This window comes from Salvelinus namaycush, chromosome 31 (assembly GCF_016432855.1).
Source record: "Salvelinus namaycush isolate Seneca chromosome 31, SaNama_1.0, whole genome shotgun sequence".
Taxonomy (NCBI): Eukaryota; Metazoa; Chordata; class Actinopteri; order Salmoniformes; family Salmonidae; genus Salvelinus; species Salvelinus namaycush.
This window is the reverse complement of record NC_052337.1, coordinates 7097525-7121346: the sequence shown is the minus strand read 5'-3', so window position 1 is coordinate 7121346 and position 23822 is coordinate 7097525. Positions and strand designations below refer to the sequence as shown.

The window sequence follows — 23822 nt, the reverse complement described above, 5'->3', positions numbered from 1 at the left end:
GACTAGAGAACATGAGATCCACATCTTCAACCTGATGTAACCTGTTACAGACTAGAGAACATGAGATCCACATCTTCAACCTGATGTAACCTGTTACAGACTAGAGAACATGAGGTCCACATCTTCAACCTGATGTAACCTGTTACAGACTAGAGAACATGAGATCCACATCTTCAACCTGATGTAACCTGTTACAGACTAGAGAACATGAGATCCACATCTTCAACCTGATGTAACCTGTTACAGACTAGAGAACATGAGATCCACATCTTCAACCTGATGTAACCTGTTACAGACTAGAGAACATGAGGTCCACATCTTCAACCTGATGTAACCTGTTACAGACTAGAGAACATGAGATCCACATCTTCAACCTGATGTAACCTGTTACAGAGTAGAGAACATGAGATCCACATCTTCAACCTGATGTAACCTGTTACAGACTAGAGAACATGAGGTCCACATCTTCAACCTGATGTAACCTGTTACAGACTAGAGAACATGAGATCCACATCTTCACCCTGATGTAACCTGTTACAAACGAGACAACATGAGGTCCACATCTTCACCCTGATGTAACCTGTTACAGACTAGACAACATGAGGTCCTCGTCTTCACCCTGATTCCATGATGCCCCTTTTCTTATATCTAGAGTACCAGTCAAAAGTTTGGACACACCTACTCATTCAAGGGTTTTTATTTATTTTAACAATTTTATATATTGTAGAATACATTGTAGAATAATAGGGAATATATCAAAACTATGAAATAACATATATGGAATCATGTAGTAACCATAAAGTGTTTAACAAATAAAAATATATTTTACATTTGAGATTCTTCAAAGTAGTCACCCTTTGCCTTGATGACAGCTTTGCACACTCTTGGCATTCTCTCAACCAGCTTCATGAATGCTTTTCCAAGAGTCTTGAAGGAGTTCCCACATATGCTGAGCACTTGTTGGCTGCTTTTCCTTCACTCTGCGGTACAACTCATCCCAACCCATCTCAATTGGGTTGAGGTCGGGTGATTGTGGAGGCCAGGTCATCTAATGAAGCACTCCATCACTCTCCTTCTTGGTCAAATAGCCCTTACACAGCCTGGAGGTGCGTTGGGTCATTGTCCTGTTGAAAAATACATGAAAGTCCCACTAAGTGCAAACCAGATGGGATGGCGTATCGCTGCAGAATGCTGTGGTAGCGATGCTGGTTAAGTGTGCCTTGAATTCTAAATAAATCACAGTGTCACCAGTAAAGCACCTCCACACCATCTCACCTCCCCCTCCATGCTTCACGTTGGGAATCATACATGCGGAGATCATCCGTTCATCTACTCTGTGTCTCACAAAGACATGGCGGTTGGAACCAAAAATCTCAAATTCGTACTCATCAGACCGATGGACAGATTTCCATCGGTCTCATGTCCATTGCTCGTGTTTCTTGGCCCAAGCAAGTCTCTTCTTCTTATTGGTGTCCATTAGTAGTGGTTTCTTTGCAGCAATTTGACCATGAAGGCCTGATTCACACAGTCTCCTCTGAACAGTTGATGTTGAGATGTGTCTCTGTGAAGCATTTATTTGGGCTGCAATCTGAGGTGCAGATAACTCTAATGAGTTTATCCTCTGCAGCAGAGGTAACTCTGGATCTACCTTTCCTGTGGCGGTCCTCATGAGAGCTAGTTTCATCATAGCGCTTGATGGATTTTGCCACTGCACTTGAAAAACTTTCAAAGTTTTTGAAATGTTCTGGATTGACTGACCTTCATTTCTTGAAATAATGATGGACTGTCATTTCTCTTTGCTTATTTGAGCTGTTCTTGGCATAATATGTAGTTGGTCTTTTACCAAATAGGGCTATCTTCTGTATACCACCCCTACCTTATCACAACACAACTGATTTGCTCAAACGTATTAAGAAGGAAAGAAATTCCATAAATTAACTTTTAACAAGTCATACCTGTTAATTGAAATGCATTCCAGGTGACTACCACATGAAGCTGGTTGAGAGAATGCCAAGAGTGTGCAAAGCTGTCATCAAGTCAAAGAATCTAAAATGTATTTTGATTTGAAGAACATAATATGTATTTTGATTTGTTTAACACTTTTTTGGTTACTACATGATTCCATATGTGTTATTTCATAGTTTTGATGTCTTCACTATTATTCTACAATGTAGAAAATAGTAAAAATAAAGAAAAAACCCTTGAATGAGTAGGTGTGTCAAAACGTTTGACTGGTACTGTATATATACAGTGGGGCAAAAAAGTATTTAGTCAGACACCAATTGTGCAAGTTCTCCCACTTAAAAAGATGAGAGAGGCCTGTAATTTTAATCATAGGTACACTTCAACCATGACAGACAAAATGAGAAAAAAAAATCCAGAAAATCACATTGTAGGATTTTTAATGAATTTATTTGCAAATTATGGTGGAAAATAAGTATTTGGTCAATAACAAAAGTTTATCTCAATACTTTGTTATATACCCTTTGTTGGCAATGACAGAGGTCAAACGTTTTCTGTAAGTCTTCACAAGGTTTTCACACTGTTGCTGGTATTTTGGCCCATTCCTCCATGCAGATCTCCTCTAGAGCAGTGATGTTTTGGGGCTGTTGCTGGGCAACACGGACTTTCAACTCCCTCCAAAGATTTTCTATGGGGTTGAGATCTGGAGACTGGCTAGGCCACTCCAGGACCTTGAAATGCTTCTTACGAAGCCACTCCTTCGTTGCCCGGGCGGTGTGTTTGGGATCATTGTCATGCTGAAAGACCCAGCCACGTTTCATCTTCAATGTCCTTGCTGATGGAAGGAGGTTTTCACTCAAAATCTCATGATACATGGCCCCATTCATTCTTTCCTTTACACGGATCAGTCGTCCTGATCCCTTTGCAGAAAAACAGCCCCAAAGCATGATGTTTCCACCCCCATGCTTCACAGTAGGTATGGTGTTCTTTGGATGCAACTCAGCATTCTTTGTCCTCCAAACACGACGAGTTGAGTTTTTACCAAAAAGTTCTATTTTTGTTTCATCTGACCATATGACATTCTCCCAATCTTCTTCTGGATCATCCAAATGCTCTCCAGCAAACTTCAGACGGCCTGGACATGTACTGGCTTAAGCAGGGGGACACGTCTGGCACTGCAGGATTTGAGTCCCTGGCGGCGTAGTGTGTTAATGATGGTAGGCTTTGTTACTTTGGTCCCAGCTCTCTGCAGGTCATTCACTAGGTCCCCCCGTGTGGTTCTGGGATTTTTGCTCACCGTTCTTGTGATCATTTTGATCCCACGGGGTGAGATCTTGCGTGGAGCCCCAGATCGAGGGAGATTATCAGTGGTCTTGTATGTCTTCCATTTCCTAATAATTGCTCCCGCAGTTGATTTCTTCAAACCAAGCTGCTTACCTATTGCAGATTCAGTCTTCCCAGCCTGGTGCAGGTCTACAATTTTGTTTCTGGTGTCCTTTGACAGCTCTTTGGTCTTGGCCATAGTGGAGTTTGGAGTGTGACTGTTTGAGGTTGTGGACAGGTGTCTTTTATACTGATAACAAGTTCAAACAGGTGCCATTAATACAGGTAACGAGTGGAGGACAGAGGAGCCTCTTAAAGAAGAAGTTACAGGTCTGTGAGAGCCAGAAATCTTGCTTGTTTGTAGGTGACCAAATACTTATTTTCCACCATAATTTGCAAATAAATTCATAAAAAATCCTACAATGTGATTTTCTGGATTTTTTTTCTCATTTTGTCTGTCATGGTTGAAGTGTACCTATGATGAAAATTACAGGCCTCTCTCATCTTTTTAAGTGGGAGAACTTGCACAATTGGTGGCTGACTAAATACTTTTTTGCCCCACTGTACATGCATTCCGAAAGTGTTACGAACCCTTCAGATTTTCCACATTTTGTTACGTTACAGCCTTATTCTAAAATTTATTAAATACATGTTTTTCCTCATCAACCTACACATAATACCCCATAATGACAAAGTGGAAACAGGTTATTTGAAATGTTTGGAAATGTATTAAAAATGTATAATAGAAATACCTCATTTATATAAGTATTCAGACCCTTTGCTATGAGACTCAAAATTTGAGCTCAGGTGCATAATTTTTCCATTGATTGTTCTTGAGATGTTTCTACAACTTGATTGGAGTCCACCTGTGGTAAATTAAATTGATTGGACATGATTTGGAAAGGCACCCATCTGTCTATATAAGGAACCACAGTTGACTCTACATGTCAGAGCAAAACCCAAGCCATGAGGTCGAAGGAATTGTCCGTAGAGCTCCGAGACAGGATTATGTCGAGGCACAGATCTGGGAAGGGTACCAAAACATTTCTGCAGCATTGAAGGTCCCGAAGAACACAGTGGCCTCCATCATTCTTAAATGGAAGACGTTTGGAACCACCAAGACTCTACCTAGAGCTGTCCACCCGGCCAAACTGAGCAAGAACACAATGGTCACTCTGACAGAGTTCCTCAGTGGAGATGGGAGAACCTTCCAAAAGGACAACCATCTCTGCAGCACTCCACTAATCAGGCCTTTATGGTAGAGTGGCCAGACGGAAGCCACTCCTCAGTAAAAGGCACATGACAGCCCGCTTGGAGTTTGCCAAAGGTCATCTAAAGGACTCTCAGACCATAAGAAACAAGATTCTCTGATGTGATTAAACCAACCACTCTTTGGCCTGAATGCCAAGCGTCACTTCTGGAGGAAACCAGGCACTGCTCATCACCTTGCCAATCACATCCCTACGGTGAAGCATAGTGGTGGCAGCATCATGCTGTGGGGATGTTTTTCAGCGGCAGGGACTGAGAGACTAGTCAAGATTGAGGGAAAGATGAATGGAGCAAAGTACAGAGAGAACCTTGATGAAAACCTGTTCCAGAGTGCTCAGCACCTCAGACTGGGGCAAAGGTTCACCTTCCAACAGAACAATGACCCTAAGCACACAGCCAAGACAACGCAGGAGTGGTTTCACAACAAGTCTCTGAATGTCCTTGAGTGGCCCAGCCAGAGCCTGGACTTGACCCAGATCGAACACCTCTGGAGAGACCTGAAAATAGCTGTACAGCGACGCTCCCCATCCAACCTGACAGAGCTTGAGAGGATCTGCAGAGAAGAATGGGAGAAACTCCCCAAATACAGGTGTGCCAAGCTTGTAGCGTCATACCCAAAATGACTCAAGGCTGTAATCGCTGCCAAAAGGTGCTTCAACAAAGTACTGAGTAAAGGGTCTCAATAGTTATGTAAATGTGAAATATCATATATTTGCAAAAATGACTAAAAAACGTTTTTTACTTTGTCATTGTGCAGTATTGTGTGTAGATTGATGAGGGAATTTTTTTTTTGATCCATGCAATTTTTGGAACTTGGGAAATGTATGGGAATTTTGGAGATTCAGTGATTGAATGTCTCTGTCCTGTGCCATCACAGGTCCACCCAGATTAAGACGTACTCATGGGACAATGCCCAGGTAATCCTGGCGGGGAACAAGGCTGACATGGAGGAGGAGAGAGTGGTGTCAGTGGATAGTGGTCGGATGCTGGCCGAACAGCTTGGTGAGTGGACAACTACGCTGTCAATCATATCCTCCTCAAATCAGTACTCTCAGAAAGGGACAAACCCTGGCTGGAGAAATAGGTTTGACTCAAATATGTTGGGTAAGTGACATGTTGATATCAGTGGATGATTTATTAGAATGTCCAAGCTGGCATGTCTAATTTTGTAGAAATGTAAGATTCAGTCTGCATCAATTTAATGTAGTCTTTGATGGTAAACGTTTAATGATAACATTACAAACTTTTTACTGGGTTATTTGAGAAGGGGCCAAAAAAGTAATCTGAGTGTGCAAAAAAAAGTGATCTGGAAGGTCCAAAAACCGAATCAGGAATCTCAAGAAAGGGATCTAGTACACATCCCAAAACCTAGTCCGGAAGTCTAAGGAAGTTATCCCGGGGTTCAAGGAAGTCATCTGGGGTACTCCACCACATTTCCTGGTGGTGCAATTCCATAAAATGTTTTATATTTATTGAAAGCAGTAACTCCCCTTAATGTACTCTGAGCATTTCATTACTTAAGGACCAAGATTTTCTTTTCAAAATCGCTTCTGAATTTTCCTAATTGTATTGTTGTTAATGGTTTTCATCAAACAGCGACGATAGGTTCAATATACTGTAGGTCACGCAACAGTGTATGTGGTGTTTAGTTCTTATGATGCAGAATGATAATGGGTTTATGAGACAGCCTGAGCACACCTCTGCCATGTATTATTAATTAGAGCCTTCACTAGGCTCCTCTATTGCTAGGCCATAATTAAACACTTCTAATTGGCTGACACCAACACACTCCAGAACAGCGCCTCACTCAGCCTCTTTCTGATTGGTGGAAAGAGCACAGAAGGGTAAGAAATCTGTGAAGCAATATAATAATACATATCTAAATATTTTTCAAAAACGGTCCCTGAATATACACATACACACACACACACACACACACACAAAGATGCATGCACACAGAGACGCACACAGAGACAGAGACACACACAGAGACAAAACCCTGATATCTCACTTCTCTGCCTGACCCTTTCTATCTCTCAGGGTTTGAGTTCTTCGAGACGAGTGCCAAGGACAATGTCAACGTAAAACAAACATTTGAGCGTCTCGTCGACCTCATCTGTGACAAGATGTCCGACAGTTTAGAAACTGACCCGGCTGTCACCACAGGAACGCCCAATGCTAGGCTAACTGACAACCCTCCTCCCTTGCAGCAGCCCAACTGCGGTTGTTAACCAGGAAAATGACAACAATCTAAGACGTATGAGATTGCCAAAATATTGTATTATCCCATTATCCCTTAAATTGTATTATTCTTCATATCTGACTTCTGATGTGCCTAGTACATTTTTTCAGATTTTTTTTATGTTTCAAATTGGCTGACACATATGTTGTATGTTCACAAAACTGAAAAATAGACATGTACAGTAATGCCATGTCAGTATGCGATGACCATGAATCACTAATGCCACGTCAGTCGGTACATTTATCTATTTATTTATATAAAAACAGAAATACAGGATCTTCTATATACTATATTAACCAGAGAAAATAGTGTGTTGTTTATGGAATGCTCTGTCAATGACATGATGATCTGTGTATGGTTAAGTTGCCAGTTCCCTCTTGCATATCCTGTATTTCTTCCCTCCCACTATTCCTACTGTGTGTGTGTGTGCGTGTGTCACTTTTAAGCATTGAACATTACCGTAAAAAACTATTACCTAACTTACGAAAGTGATACCTTTCAGTTAGTTGTTTGTATATTGTTTCATATTTTTCCATCGCCACACTAGATGTGAAACCCATGTGATTATCTGTGGTTAGAATGGACCAATGTGATTATCTGTGGTTAGAACTCATGTGATTATCTGTGGTTAGAATGGACCAATGTGATTATCTGTGGTTAGAACTCATGTGATTATCTGTGGTTAGAATGGACCAATGTGATTATCTGAGGTTAGAATGAACCAATGTGATTATCTGAGGTTAGAATGAACCAATGTGATTATCTGAGGTTAGAATGAACCAATGTGATTATCTGGGGTTAGAATGAACCAATGTGATTATCTGAGGTTAGAATGAACCAATGTGATTATCTGAGGTTAGAATGAACCAATGTGATTATCTGAGGTTAGAATGAACCAATGTGATTATCTGAGGTTAGAATGAACCAATGTGATTATCTGAGGTTAGAATGAACCAATGTGATTATCTGAGGTTAGAATGAACCAATGTGATTATCTGAGGTTAGAATGAACCAATGTGATTATCTGGGGTTAGAACCAATGTGATTATCTGTGGTTAGAACCAATGTGATTATCTGTGGTTAGAACCAATGTGATTATCTGGGGTTAGAACCAATGTGATTATCTGGGGTTAGACAGATGCATGGCTTTATTCTCAGGATATTAATAAGTAGTTTGTTCAGTGACTGTGGATTAGCTGCCATAGTATAACAGTTGTCTAATACTAACATGTACAGTACTATATTGTAGGATAGGTAGGTAGTCATGATAATAATGCCAGTGTGGTATTTAACAGTTTACTTTATTAAATAAGTGGTACATATAATGTGGCTGTAAAGTGGTATGATTACTAACCCGATGACAGTTGTTTGAAAACAGTATGCATCTGTGAGTGCAGAGAACAGTTTCTGATGTGTTTCTCAATGTTATATCTATGTACAAGCAATGGTCTGTGCAATACTGCCAACTGGTCAGTCATCTGGAGTAACTAAAACCTAATAATTTCTCTAGTGCGGAATCCATTGTAGGTCATCCTCAGTTGTCAGCCGTACGTTTCAGTCTGGATTTACGGATGTCCTCAAATGGGTTCCGTACTGTAGTGCTAGGTCCAGTGCTGCGACTGTTAATGAAATGGTCCTAAATTAACGGCAGAAAGCTCATAATAATGCCAGTTCCTGGAACAATAAAGATTGAGAGACATTGTGAGACATAGAGAGAACCCAAGGAGAGGTCCCAGACAACTATTTCAGGGATGTGAGTCACGGCATCAATATTTCAAAAGTCTGACCTGACTTGACTACAGGATTATGAATAAGGAGCCACTTCCATAATTCATACCATCTCATTCTCTGGACTTCACCTCAAATACTTTTTATTAGAGACACTCCTTCTGACATTATTCACCATTCATTTACTGTACTTGCAGCAATGTTTTACTTCTGTTCGACTCTCTGTTACTTTTCTATTGTTATAGAAAAGTTCCCTTGAAGAAACCAGAGACAGTTATCCTAAATGGACCCCTACGTGCCAATGTGCTAGAAAACAAATAGAAAGGAAGCTGTTTTTAGGTGTTGTGAGATTATTTTGTGAAAAAGGGTATGTTACTATTAGCTAGACCAAGTGTCATGCCAAATATTGTCTTGTAGAAAATGCTGCAATCGATTGTTGCACTTGTGAAAACGAACTGCCTCTGAATTGTTGCATTTTCAGGGGCAAAAATTTTCAGCACACTTGCATGAAATTGTGCCAGATCTATTTCTATATATCTATATCGGTATACTTATTGTATTGTATTTGTGCACCTTCAGGTCTCGTCTTGAGGTGCAATGGGCCAATAAGTGCAATATTTTAAAAGCCTGTTTCTCTGTGAATAGCCATCAGTCTGTGCCATGCATAACTGTTAGGATTGAATTCCTTTTTACGAGTGGTGTGTGAGTAGGGGTTCAATTGGCCAGGGGCGTAGTGGAAAGTCTCCTACTTTTGTAGCAGAAAACTTAAGACGAGTCCTAATAGTGGAACAAGAGAAAGTAAGTTCTGATGTCTTCCCAACTGAACCCCAGTGGGCATGATTGTGATGTGTGATAGTGAGAAAATGCAGCCTGTCAGAAAGCCAAGTCATTTTCTCACAATGTCAACACTGTTATCTAAAGACGGGAAACCTCTCTAGATGGTTCCGCTGCCAAGACAGTTGTCGACAAAGTGGTAGAGAGAATGTGGTACGTGTGAATGAGAGAGAATTCTATGTGTGATTGGATGCCTCCCCTTGTACATTCATCCACCTCCTTGATGAAATATATACTATTTGTTGTTTTATAGACTTCAGCATGTGTACAGCTTATATTGTGTTTTCTGGTGCAGTAACAACAGCCCTCTTAGTATGCGGGTCCCAAGATATTGAAGTGTAGTCTGTTCAGCTTCTGTGAAACATCGAGACAGAGATTAAGCATTACTACGGTATATGCAGTATGGACAGAAACGAGACAAACTGGTTAATAACAGGTCACTTTAGCCTTTGTTATTGAATAAGTCATAAACGGCATTGTCATTCCATTCATGATAACACACACAAAAAGAGAAACAGCTTACTTAGCTGTACACCAGTGGCTCTAATCACAACACACTAATGATCAAATGTTGACCCCTTGACCCCTCTTAGGTTAATTGGCACTCTACTATGTACAGTACGGTGTCCTTGACAGCAGGTCACTTTCCCTTCACCCCTTTGAAACAATTGTTTGTAGTGCGCTGCTCCTCGGTCTGGCATTTTCTGCTTTGTGGACTTGGAGAAGCCAGTTTTGAGATCCCAGCCTGCCCTATTCTGCCGTCACATCTGTTCAAGCGTAACGCCAGCTGCTCACCTGACCAATATTCTCTGGGACCTTTCCTCCATGTAGCCTAACACAATTAGAATTCAAGCGGTGAACAAACCCTCAAAAGCCTCTCACAAATTCACCATACAACTGCTAAATCTCGTTTTCTCCTGTTGTTCTTTCATACGTTCTCAACATGTCTGTACTGTAGTTCGGAGTGTTTGAATCGAACCATCTCTTCAGCTGTAGAGACACACTGATAGTAATAAAATGTGTCAATGGCGTGTCTGGTAAAAAAAATAACAGAAAATGTTTGCTGTATCTCTGAGTCTTCAGATGGACCTAAACGGATAATACATCATTGTACTATTATAGTGACCTACAGTATTCTATTTTCCTTGTATGAACTACTCAATGAGCTGGATATTTACTTTTATGTGTATGTGACATGATGTATTACACAGGTGTTTTCAAGATGACAATAAAAATATACCAATTGTATTCTTGTGTCATTTTTTGGGGGCAGTTTGTTACAATTTCAATGGTTTCATTTAAATAAAAATGTATGACAAACCCAGATGGTTTCTTTGTCTCACTGGCACTGTAAGTCTGCCATCTGCTGGAGAAACTAGTTAGAAAGCAATGTACCTACACCATATTCTTACTATATATTCTTGCCAATTAAGTTTCCTAGTTATTAGACCATTTTAATTGGTAATGAAGGTAATGAAGTCCTTACAATTTCAGCCTTTGCCCTTTTTGTAATCATATTATTACATACTATTGTCATCTGAGTTAAGATATCTGTTCTTTTTCATGGTCATATTTTGTTGAGTCAGCATTGCCAAAGAAGGCCCTATTGAATACCACTTTACAGTCCTAATACCCATCAAATCTAGCGGTAAAACCCGGAAATTGTTCCAATCGTTTTTTCACCATTAATTTTTGCGTCAGGGATTTTAGAACTTCTTCATATAAGGTCTGTTTTTTCTAGGTTTACCCTGGCGAGACGTTTTGATAACCACGCAAATCTCTCTCGGACAAGGTAACTTTCGCCTGTAATTACCCCCCAAAAACGAAATGCTAATTAGACGCTAATGTGGCTATCAAGCAGAACTACACATCTTGTGGCAAGCTTTGACGTCATCCCTCAATGCACATTTCTCTATGCAAACTCATCTCAAGTAGCAAGTAGATATTATAGTCTAATTAGTTTCTTGTGTAAATAATTGAGTGTATTTCTCGTGTGTGTATTTAAAAAAATATATACATTTTCCAAATTACCTAGCTAACTACTTCAGCATGTTTTAATTACTTAAATCTTGGCCTTTGTAGCAAACCAGCTAACCTTAGTACTCTCCGTCGATCAGAAGCAAGGATGGTTCTGTGCTACAGTATATACCAGTTTATAACCACTACTCCGATAAGCACACATGCATTTTATTGTTTTCCGACCTCTGTAAGCGAGAGGCATCACTGGAGCCGTGTGATAAGGTAAGCACTGTTTGCGAGCTGTTAACAAGCCATTTTGGTTAGGTCAAAAATCTGTGGTTAGCTCGGTGCATATGGAAATTTGCTAGATAACCACCGTCTGAAGTTACGTGTACAACGCACGTGGCAAACTAGTCTGACACAGCAGTGAAATTGTACCTTTACAAACATCGTATGTCACAGATTTAAGACCTGAATGTAGAAATCGTGGTCTGCTGGCCAGTGCCCAAAATCTTTCAATTACATCCCTGTATATCATTCCCTTTCAGATGATCCCCCTATCACTGTCGGTCATCCTCAGTGACCTTACGGATGAGGGTTTTAACTTTCCTGTTGAGAATTAGAATCAGAAGTACAGTCATATAGCTCATCGCAATACTTCACCTCTTCAGGCAAAGAGCACCCAAGACTGTCCTGATCATCTAGTTGAGCATTCCAGATAATTCCTCGATCACAGCAGAAATGTGGCGCCCGAGAGGATGACTGTCGTTTTACAGGCTCCTAACCAACTGTGCAATTTTTTTTTCTTTTTTTCCGCAACTTATTTTAAAAATTATTTTGTACATAATATTGCTGCTACTGTCTCTTATGACCGAAAAGAGCAGCGGTTACTCACCTCGAACTGGACAACATTTTTTTATTTAACTTCTTATGGCTGCAGGGGCAGTATTGAGTAACTTGGATGAAAGGTGCCCATTTCAAACGGCCTCGTACTCAATTCTTGCTCGTACAATATGCATATTATTATTACTATTGGATAGAAAACACTCTCAAGTTTCTAAAACCGTTTGAATTATATCTGTGAGTAAAACAGAACTCATTTTGCAGCAAACTTCCTGTCAGAAAGTGAAAAATCTGAAATCGAGGCTCTGTTCCAGGGCCTCCCTAATCTTTTGCTTGAAATCTATTAGTATACATGCACTTCATACGCCTTCCACTAGATGTCAATAGGCTGTGAGAGGTGAAATGGGGTCTCTAGCTCTTTCTATGGTCAAAAGAGAGCGCTTGGAATGACAGGACCCCAATTTCCTTTGTTCAGGAAGACGCGGAAAGGACTTCCGCATTGGCTTCTGAAAAGCTGTTGTTATAGACGGCTAATATCTCCGGCTTTGATTTTATTTGATAAATGTGACAATATCATCGTAAAGTATGTTTTTTCAATATAGTTTAATCAGATGATTGAAATTTTTTCGGGAGTTTAGGCGTGTTGCGTTCTCTGCGTTTGTTCACGAAGGAGAGCTTATCGCCACTTGGCTAGTTTTGCTTGCTAAATCGAGAGGGAAAAAGGCCATTCTAAAACCAAACAATGATTGTTCTGGACGAAGGACCCCTTGTACAACATTCTGATGGAAGATCATCAAAAGTAGGACCCATTTATGATGTTATTTCATATATCTGTCGAACATGTTTACTATTAGTTTGCGCCCAGATTTTGGGCGCTCTCTCGCTATAACGTAAGCTGCATGTCGTACTGAAGTTATTTTTAGAATTCTAACATGGCGATTGCATTAAGAACTAAGCTATCTTTAATTTGCTGTCCAACATGTATTTTTTAGTAAAGTCTATGAATAGTTATTTGATTAGAATAGGTGCCTCTCCAAGATTTCTCCGGACATTTTTATTGCATTTTGCCTACGTATTCACATTGTATAACCACGATTTGTGCCGCTAAATATGCACATTTTCGAACAAACCATATATGTATTGTGTAATATGATGTTATAGGACTGTCATCTGATGAAGTTTGAGAAGGTTAGTGAAAAAATTAATATCTTTTGCTGGTTTATTCGCTATCGCTAACGTGCCTAACGAATCAATGCTGTTGTGTGGTTGGCTATTGTAGTAAGCTAATATAATGCTATATTGTGTTTTCGCTGTAAAACACTTAAAGAATCGGAAATATTGGCTGGATTCACAAGATGTTTGTCTTTCATTTGCTGTACAACATGTATTTTTCATAAATGTTTTATGATGAGTATTTAGGTATTTCAATTTGGTCTCTGTAATTGTTCTAGCTGCTTCGGTGCTATTTGTGATTGCAGGTGCAATGTAAAACTATGATTTATACCTGAAATATGCACATTTTTCGAACAAAACATAGATTTATTGTATAACTTGTTATAAGACTGTCATCTGATGAAGTTGTTTCTTGGTTAGTTTGGTTGGTTCTTGGTTAGTTAGGTTGGTTTTGTGCAAGCTACCTGTGCTGTGAAAATGTCTGTGCTTTTTTGTATTTGGTGGTGAGCTAACATAAATATACGTGGTGTTTTCGCTGTAAAACATTTTAAAAATCGGACATGTTGGCTGGATTCACAAGATGTGTATCTTTCATTTGCTGTATTGGACTTGTTAATGTGTGAAAGTTAAATATTTCAAAAAAATATCTTTTGAATTTCGCGCCCTGCACTTGGACGGGCTGTTGTCATATTGAGCCCGACACCGGCCTGCAGCCATAAAAGGTTAACAAGTTCGACACGAAGGAAATACTGCTTTCTCGAGACCAGGCCCAAATCCTTGTCATTTGCGTGAAGAAAAGATGGAGAAAAAGGCAGCGGAGGTCGGGCGAGTGAGTAAACCTCCACTACCATCCATACAATTGGCCAACCTGCAATTATTTGAAAATAAAATTGAAGATCTACGATTAAGACTATCCTACCAACGTGACATTAAAAACTGTAATATGTTATGTTTCACTGAGTCGTGGCTGAACGATGACACAGATAATATAGAGCTGGCAGGGTTTTCCATGCATCGGCAGGACAGGGAAACTACGTCTGGTAAGACGAGGAGGTTTCCTTCTATTTGTCAATAACAGCTGGTGCGTGATGTCTAATATTAAAGAAATATCGAGGTATTGCTCGCCTGAGGTAGAGTACCTCATGATAAGCTGTGCAGACCACACTATCTGCCAAGAGAGTTAACATTATATTATTCGTAGCCGTCTATTTACCACCACAAACCGATGCTGGCACTAAGACCTCACTCAGCAAGCTGTATAAGGCCATAAGCAAACAAGAAAATGCTCATCCAGAAGCGGCACTCCTAGTGGTCAGGGACTATAATACAGGCAAACTTATAATACAGGCAAACTTAAATACATTTCTACCAGCATGTCACATGTGCAACCAGAGGAACAATATCTCAAGCCCACCTATACTCCACACAGAGACGCATACAAAGGTCTCCCTCGCCCTCCATTTGGCAAATCTGACTATAATTCTATCCTCCTGATTCCTGCTTACAAGCGAAAACTAAAGCAGGAAGTACCAGTAACTCGCTCAATACGGAAGTGGTCAGATGACGCGGAGGCTACACTACAGGACTGTTTTGCTAGCTGTAGTGGGGCTGTAGTGGAGCGTGTCGAAAGTTTCAAGTTTTTGGTGTCCACATCACCAACAGACTATCATGGTCCAAACACACCAAGACAGTTGTAAAGAGGGCAAAACAACACAACAGCAGACTGAAAAGTTTTGGCATGGGTTCTCAGATCCTCAAAAAGTTATACAGCTGCACCATCGAGAGCATCCTGACCGGTTGCATCACCGGGTAGTGCGTACGGCCCAGTACATCATTGGGGCCAAGCTTCCTGCCATACATGACCTATATACTAAGCGGTGTCAGAGGAAGACCCAAAAAATTGTCAGACTCCAGTCACCCAAGTCATAGACTGTTCTCTCTGCTACCGCACTGCAAGCGGTACCGGAGTGCCAAGTCTAGGACCAAAAGGCTCCTTAACAGCTTCTACCCCCAAGCCATAAGACTGCTGAACAATTCATCAAATGGCCACCCGGACTATTTACATTGACACCCCCCCTTTGTTTTTATAATGCTGCTACTCGCTGTTTATTATCTAAGCATAGTTACTTTACCTCTACCTACATGTACAAATTACCTCTACTAACCTGTTCCCCGCACATTGACTCTGTACCGGTACCCCCTGTATATAGCCTCGCTACTGTTATTTTATTGTGTTACATTTTATATTTATTTATTTTACTTTCGTTTATTTAGTAAATATTTTCTTAACTCTTTCCTGTTTTACATTTTTGGTTAAGGGCTTGTAAGTAAGCATTTCACGGTAAGGTCTACACCTGTTGTATTCGGGCCCATGTGACAAATAAAATTTGATTTGATTTGAGATGTCCCATCCACATAGTAAGATTTTAGATGTACAGATAGACCAATCCCAGTCTAATTTACCGTTACTTTAGTCAAGTCTGTGGGTTATGGTATTTTAATGTAAATGTTACCGTTTTAGTAATCAACTTAGCTAGCTAGTAAAAGTACCATTTTTGTGTGTGTGTCTTTCAAATGGGCGGACCGGAAACCCAGTGACGACACTCGGGTCTGTAGCTGCCATTTTCCGGTGGAAAAGAGAAATGGTACCAGAAAAGGTAGGTCATCCATCATGACAGAAGAGGAAGATCCAGACTGTTGATTGGGAAACAAGAACAAACAATGAGGCATGACGATCAGGTGTTGAGTATGATAAATAATGTTTTTTTCTGTCCAGATAGAGAAGGTGATACAGCATTAAAAAAAGACCTACCACTCACCAAATGTCTCTTTGCTTTCCACTCCAACAGGAGTGCATCCCTCAGACTGTATGATGCATGGACATTCTGTGTCAGTGTGATCCGCTTGTGGAGACTACAGCTGATCGAGCATGTGGACGGACAGGTCAGTAACTCATCAAATATGATAGACTATTGTGTAAAACATTGAATTTGTAGATGCATAGAAATTGTGACTTTATGTCCCCTTTTCCCATGTTTTAGACATGAGGCGTTACACGCGGAAACATCAGGCTCACCCCACGAGAAGCAGTAAATGATCAACGCCACCCTCAACAAGGAGATCTGCTGGAAGTGATGTACTCTCACTCTGGGGGTAAGACATCATTTTAACATCACAGATATAAATTCCCACTGTGCCCATACAATGCGATGTGAATTGTGTTGTACTACTGAATGAAACAGAGGAGGTGCACTCAGACCATTCTGTGTCAGTGTGATCAGGTCGCAGTTGTAAATGAGAACTTGTTCTCAACTGGCCTACCTGGTTAAATAAAGGTGAAATATATATATTTTTTTAAAGACCAGCCTTTGTAAATGAACTTACGTTAACTACATTACTTCAGTTTGCTGCTTTGACCAAAACTTGAATGTAATATAATCTATTATAGGAGCCTATTGTTTTTGTGTGATCTTTATTCATTGTTCACTTGTTTTTCAAGTATGTCAGGTACAGACATGGAAATGGAGCCTTTAGCAAGTAAGGGGTGAGAAATAATTTGAACATCATAGATATAAATTCCCACTGTGCCCATGATAAAGTTAACTACATTACTTTAGTTGGCTTCTTTGAGCAAAATGTGTATGTAATATAACCTATTCTGGGAGCCTAGTGTGTGTGTATGAACTATGTGAAGTATTATAGGACCGTTGTCTTCCCTGAAAACAGGTACTGACAGGAGGGGCAATATGAGTCTGTCAGAGGTTGTCACGATGGATGGTGATGGAGGCTTGGTGGTCCACACAACGAAGAAGCAGTGTCCCTTCCAGTGATTATGGAGCTGACCTTGGACCTGGTGCCAGTAAGGATGGTCTTCACGGAAATCCTTCGACTTCACTGCCTCTTCAATGGTAAGGTCCCTTGCACCATAGGAACACTTGACCACCACCACTGCAGACAATCCCAGACCCTGTTACCCAAAGCTCTGACTCCTGCATCTCCATCCCTGTAGCCATGTTGAATGGCTTGGTGCCCTCCTCTTCGTTATCTGTGCCCCACTTTACAGACATCACCCCATCCAACGACTGATCTGAGGACCCTTTTTAGTAGCGATGGAGGACAAGTGCAGTTTTTCCATCAACTTTTAATTGATCAATTGGGATTTTATTGCTTAAGATATCAATCATATAGTGGGAAGGATCCTATAAATGTAGACTGTGTGAATGCATGTACCACTGAATAAATACTGTGCCTCTGAAGATTTGCCATATGATTGGTTTCAAATTCATCTCCAGTGATCATAAGGTAAAATAGATCTAAAACAATTGTCATTTAGCCTTTAATTACAATCCCCTTATCCAAACAGGTTACTCGTTTATCAAGCTCTTATCAGTAGCTCTAACAAATGTGTAAATTACAGTGCTGTTATCGGAAAAAAATAATATTTTTTTCCACTTGGAACCAACAGGTTCACTCAACCTAATTCATGGTTTCCTCCAAGTAAAAGGTGGTGTAATTATTAGGGAATTAAGGGCTCTATTTAATCCATATTGCGGAAGTTCAGCATTACAGCGTGATTGAAATTTAAAGGCAATGTTATCCACGTTAGTGGAGACTGCATTCCAATCACTGGCCACTTTAATGAATGGATCACTAGTCACTTTAAACAATGGCACTTTAAATAATGCCACTTTAAATAATGCCACTTTAAATAATGTTTACATATCTTACATTACTCATATCACATTACTTGTTAGATATTTCTGCACTGTAGGAACTAGAAGCACAAGCATTTTGCTACACTCACATTAACATCTGCTAACCATGTGAATGTGACCAATAACATTTGATTTGATTTGCATTCACGGTAAATGCTGTATGTGTTGGCTAAAACAGAAATGATCTTTACATTTCTATCGCCCAATCTGTAACATTTCAGCGTTACAGATTGAATGGAGCTCTAAATCAAGGACAGTTTATGTGTATCTGTAGACACACCTCCATTTCTGTTTTCTCCACCCAAAACAAATAACTGGCTGGTGAATCAGAATTAGTTGGGTAACATAGATAATTAAGATCTGCATAATATGCTTATGTGATATACTTGTTATTAGAATGTATCCCATTGGACTCTGGTGTTGGCAGTTGCACTTCATCCCTCAGCTGGGGCTCAGTCACCTGGGGGCCCAGAGAGGGGAGAGGTCAGGCTTGTCTTTCACATGTCCCTGTTGCTATGCAGAATATCAGAAAGGGAAGAGGACAGGAGGGAACATTGTCTTCATATGTGAATGTGTCTTTACCTATTCTTAAACCATGTGAATGGATGGTGTGATTAATGGGGAACCAATTACTGATTTCCACAATGTCTGCGCCAGTCACTTCCTCCTTTGGCCTTGGGGGATGTGTGTGGTAGTGTCTGGAGTTGACAATTGATTTATGCCATTGGTCGATTTGGTGTTCTTGTTTTATGAGAACCAGGAACGAGATCGGAATCCTCGTCTTAGGGACCAAACTGAACAATAATTTATAGCGAATGCTATCTGGCTACGGGATACTCCTTTCTCATTTAAAAAGTCTCACCTTGTGACACATTCTATGTATCTGTTCTTCGTCATGTAGGTTGAAAGGGGTGTATCTTGGCTATAAAAAACCTTTGTACTTTTGTCTCGCCACTCTCAACGGATCATTAGAAATGGTGAATCGTTGACAAGTCATTGCTATTGCAAAGCTCTCATTATTAAAGATTTAGTTTAAGTATAACTCTGACTTGTGTGATAAGTTTGTCTCTCATTTGATAGTAAAGAAATGAACCACCACACTGGCACATGTGTTTCCTCATGCTTAAGTTTATTAAGGTCAGAATGTGCACAGAGAGAAAAGTCTGTGAAAAAGGAATTAAGTTCCATTTACCGGCGTATCTCGGGTCTGAATTCCCCTCTCTAAATATTTTTAAAATACACTATATGTATAAGTATGTGGACACACCTTCATATTAGTGGATTCGGCTATTTCAGCCACACCCGTTGCTGACAGGTGTATAAAATCGAGCACACAGCCATGCAATCTCCATAGACAAACGTTGGCAGTAGAATGGCCTACTGAAGAGCTCAGTGACTTTCAACGTGACACGTGTCATAGGATTCCACCTTTCCAACAAGTCAGTTCGTCAATTATTTAAAAACTTCTTATGGCTGGGGGCAGTATTGAGTGGCTTGGATGAATAAGGTGCCCAGAGTAAACTGCCTGCTACTCAGTCCCAGAAGCTAAGACATGCATATTAGTAGTAGATGTGGATAGAAAACACTCTGAAGTTTCTAAAACTGTTTGAATGATGTCTGTGAGTATAACAGAACTCATATGGCAGGCAAAAACCTGAGAAAAAAATCAAACCAGGAAGTGGGAAATCTAAGGTTTGTAGGTTTGCCTATCCAATATACAGTGTCTTTGGGGTCACATTGTACTTCCTAAGGCTTCCACTAGATGTCAACAGTCTTTAGAACCTTGTTTGATGCTTCCACTGGGAAGAATGAGGGAAGGAAAGCTCTTTGAGTCAGGTGTCTGGCATGAGCTGATCACGCGCGCCCCCGTGAGAGCGACCTGCGTTCCATCGCATTTCTGAAGACAAAGGAATTCCCCGGTTGAAACATTAGTGAAGATTTATGTTAAAAACATCCTAAAGATTAATTCTATACATTGTTTGACATGTTTCTACGAACTGTAATGGAATGTTTTGACTTTTCGTCTGACCTGCGCGTCATCAATTTGGATTTTGGAACTAAACGCGCGAACAAAAAGGAGGTATTTGGACATAAATTATAGACGTTATCGAACAAAACAAACATTTATTGTGGAACTGGGATTCCTGGGAGTGCAATCTGATGAAGATCATCAAAGGGAAGTGAATATTTATAATACTATTTCTGACTTCTGTTGACTCCACAACACGGTGGATATCTGTATGTCTTGTTTGGGCTCTGAGCGCTGTACTCAAATTATAGCATGGTGTGCTCTTTCTGTAAAGTTTTTATGAAATCTGACACAGCGGTTGCATTAAGGAGAAGTTTATCTAAAGTTCCATGTGTAATACTTGTATCTTTTATCAATGTTTATTATGAGTATTTCTGTAAATTGATGTGGCTCTCTGCAAAATCACCGGATGTTTTGGAGGCAAAACATTACTGAACATAACGCGCCAATGTAAACTAAGATTTTTGGATATAAATATGAACTTTATCGAACAAAACATACATGTATTGTGTAACATGAAGTCCTATGAGTGTCATCTGATGAAGATCATCAAAGGTTAGTGATTCATTTTATCTCTTTCTGCTTTTTGTGACTCCTCTCTTTGGCTGGAAAAATTGCTGTTTTTCTGTGACTAGGTACTGACCTAACATAATCGTTTGGTGTGCTTTCGTCGTAAAGCCTTTTGGAAATCGGACACTGTGGTTGGATTAACAACAAGTTTATCTTTAAAATGGTGTAAAATACTTGTATGTTTGAGTAATTTTAATTATGAGATTTCTGTTTGAATTTGGCGTCCTGCACTTTTACTGGCTGTTGTCAAGTCGATCCCGTTAACGGGATCTCAGCCGAAAGAAATTAATGTTCTACCATTAAAAAATATGTTATACATTACAACCTACCATTATATAAGATGTTATACAATATTTTATACAACCTACCATTATATAATAATATACAACCTACCATTATACAAGATGATATACATTACAACCTACCATTATACAAGATACATACATATGACCTACCATTATACAAGATGGTATACAACCTACCATTATACAAGATGTTATACATTACAACCTACCATTATACAAGATGCTATACAACCTACCATTACACAAGATGTTATACATTACAACCTACCATTATACAAGATGATATACAACCTACCATTGTACAAGATGTTATACAACTTACCATTATACAAGATGTTATACAACTTACCATTATACAAGATGTTATACAAGAATCCCATAGGGCGGGGAACAATCGGCCCAGCATCGTCCGAGTTAGGGGAGGATTTGGCCGGGGGGGCTTTACTTGCCTAATCGCGCTCTAGCGACTCCTTGTGGCGGGCTGGGCGCCTGCAGGCTGACCTCGGTCACCAGTTGAACGGTGTTTTCTCCGACACATTGGTGCGGCTGGATTCTGGGTTAGGCGGGCGAATGTTATTAAGAAACACGGTTTGGCAGGTCATGTTTCAGAGGACCCATGACTCGACCTTCCCCTCCCGAGCCCGTTGGGAAGTTTTAGTGATGAGACAAGATCGAACTTGGGGAGAAAAAGGGTATAAAATACAAAGTAAAACGTGTTATACAACCTACCATGACTCGACCTTCACCTCCCGACCCTGTTGAGGAGTTTTAGCGATGAGACAAGATCGAACTTGGGGAGAAAAAGAGTTTAAAATACAAAGTAAAATGTGTTATACAACCTACCATTATACAAGATGATGTACATTACAACCTACCATTATACAAGATGTTATACAACCTACCATTGTATAAGATGTTATACATTACAACCTACCATTATACAAGATGCTATGCATTACAACCTACCATTATACAAGATGTTATACATTACAACCTACCATTATACAAGATGTTATACAACCTACCATTGTATAAGATGTTATACATTACAACCTACCATTATACAAGATGCTATGCATTACAACCTACCATTATACAAGATGTTATACATTACAACCTACCATTATACTAGATATGCATTACAACCTACCATTATACAAGATGATATGCATTACAACCTACCATTATACAAGATGTTATACATTACAACCTACCATTATACTAGATATGCATTACAACCTACCATTATACAAGATGATATGCATTACAACCTACCATTATACAAGATGTTATACATTACAACCTACCATTATACAAGATGATATGCATTACAACCTACCATTATACAAGATGATATGCATTACAACCTACCATTATACAAGATGATATGCATTACAACCTACCATTATACAAGATGTTATACAACCTACCATTGTATAAGATGTTATACATTACAACCTACCATTATACAAGATGCTATGCATTACAACCTACCATTATACAAGATGTTATACATTACAACCTACCATTATACAAGATGTTATACAACCTACCATTGTATAAGATGTTATACATTACAACCTACCATTATACAAGATGCTATGCATTACAACCTACCATTATACAAGATGTTATACATTACAACCTACCATTATACAAGATGTTATACATTACAACCTACCATTATACTAGATATGCATTACAACCTACCATTATACAAGATGTTATACATTACAACCTACCATTATACAAGATGATATACAACCTACCATTATACTAGATATGCATTACAACCTACCATTATTCAAGATGCTATACATTACAACCTACCATTATACAAGATGTTATACATTACAACCTACCATTATACAAGATGATATACAACCTACCATTATACAAGATGTTATACAACCTACCACTATACAAGATGTTATACAACCTACCATTGTACAATATATTATTCTACCTACCATTATACAACATGTTATACAACCTACCATTATACAAGATGTTATACAACCTACCATTATACAAGATGATATACAACCTACCATTATACAAGATGATATACAACCTACCATTATACAAGATGATATACAACCTACCATTATACAAGATGTTATACAACCTACCATTATACAAGATGTTATACAACCTACCATTGTATAAGATGATTTACACCCTACCATTATACTAGATGTTATACAACCTACCATTATACAAGATGTTATTCTACCTACCATTATACAAGATGTTATTCTACCTACCATTATACAAGATGATATACAACCTACCATTATACAAGATGTTATTCTACCTACCATTATACAATATGATATACAGTCTACCATAAACAAGATGCTGTACAACCTACCATTATACAAGATTCTATACAATCTACCATTATACAAGATATAACCTATGTAACCAACCATTAAGTACCAGAGCCTGATGGTTTTCCACATCTATGAACACATCATTATTAATGAACTGATAGACCCCTGACTAACGTTAAATGAGTCTTAAGAATGACACTCTCGCTGAGATTAACATTGGTAGTAATGTCTGCTTTCCTCCAACCAGAGATATCACCAATAAGCTATGTACCTTCTATAGACCCATGTCACTGTTAAATTGATGTGGTAAGATTCAGGGTGAATACATTATTCATTGGGGTTGCTGTAAATGAGAATGTGCTCTCACTCAGTCAACTTACCTGATGAACTTGCCTTGTTCCGTTCAGCTACTAGTGAAGCAAAAGTGCCCAATGGTGCATCTCCAGCGAATTATGTTCGGGTGCATGTCCAGGGAACTTTGTTCTGGTTTATGTCCAGGGAACTCTTTTCTGGTGTATCTTCCTTGACACGGAT

At 39.4% G+C, this 23822-nt stretch overlaps 1 protein-coding gene across 1 annotated transcript in view; it reads left to right on the top strand.

The window, feature by feature from the left end:
• Positions 1-6785, top strand: part of LOC120026384 (ras-related protein Rab-3C-like) — a 61323-nt gene extending 54538 nt beyond the window's left edge. Inside the window, exons 3-4 of the mRNA XM_038971233.1 lie at positions 5432-5556; positions 6595-6785. Of these exons, the coding sequence (XP_038827161.1) occupies positions 5432-5556; positions 6595-6785 (316 nt within the window). The remainder of the gene's footprint in view (positions 1-5431; positions 5557-6594) is intronic.
• Positions 6786-23822: the final 17037 nt, after the last annotated feature.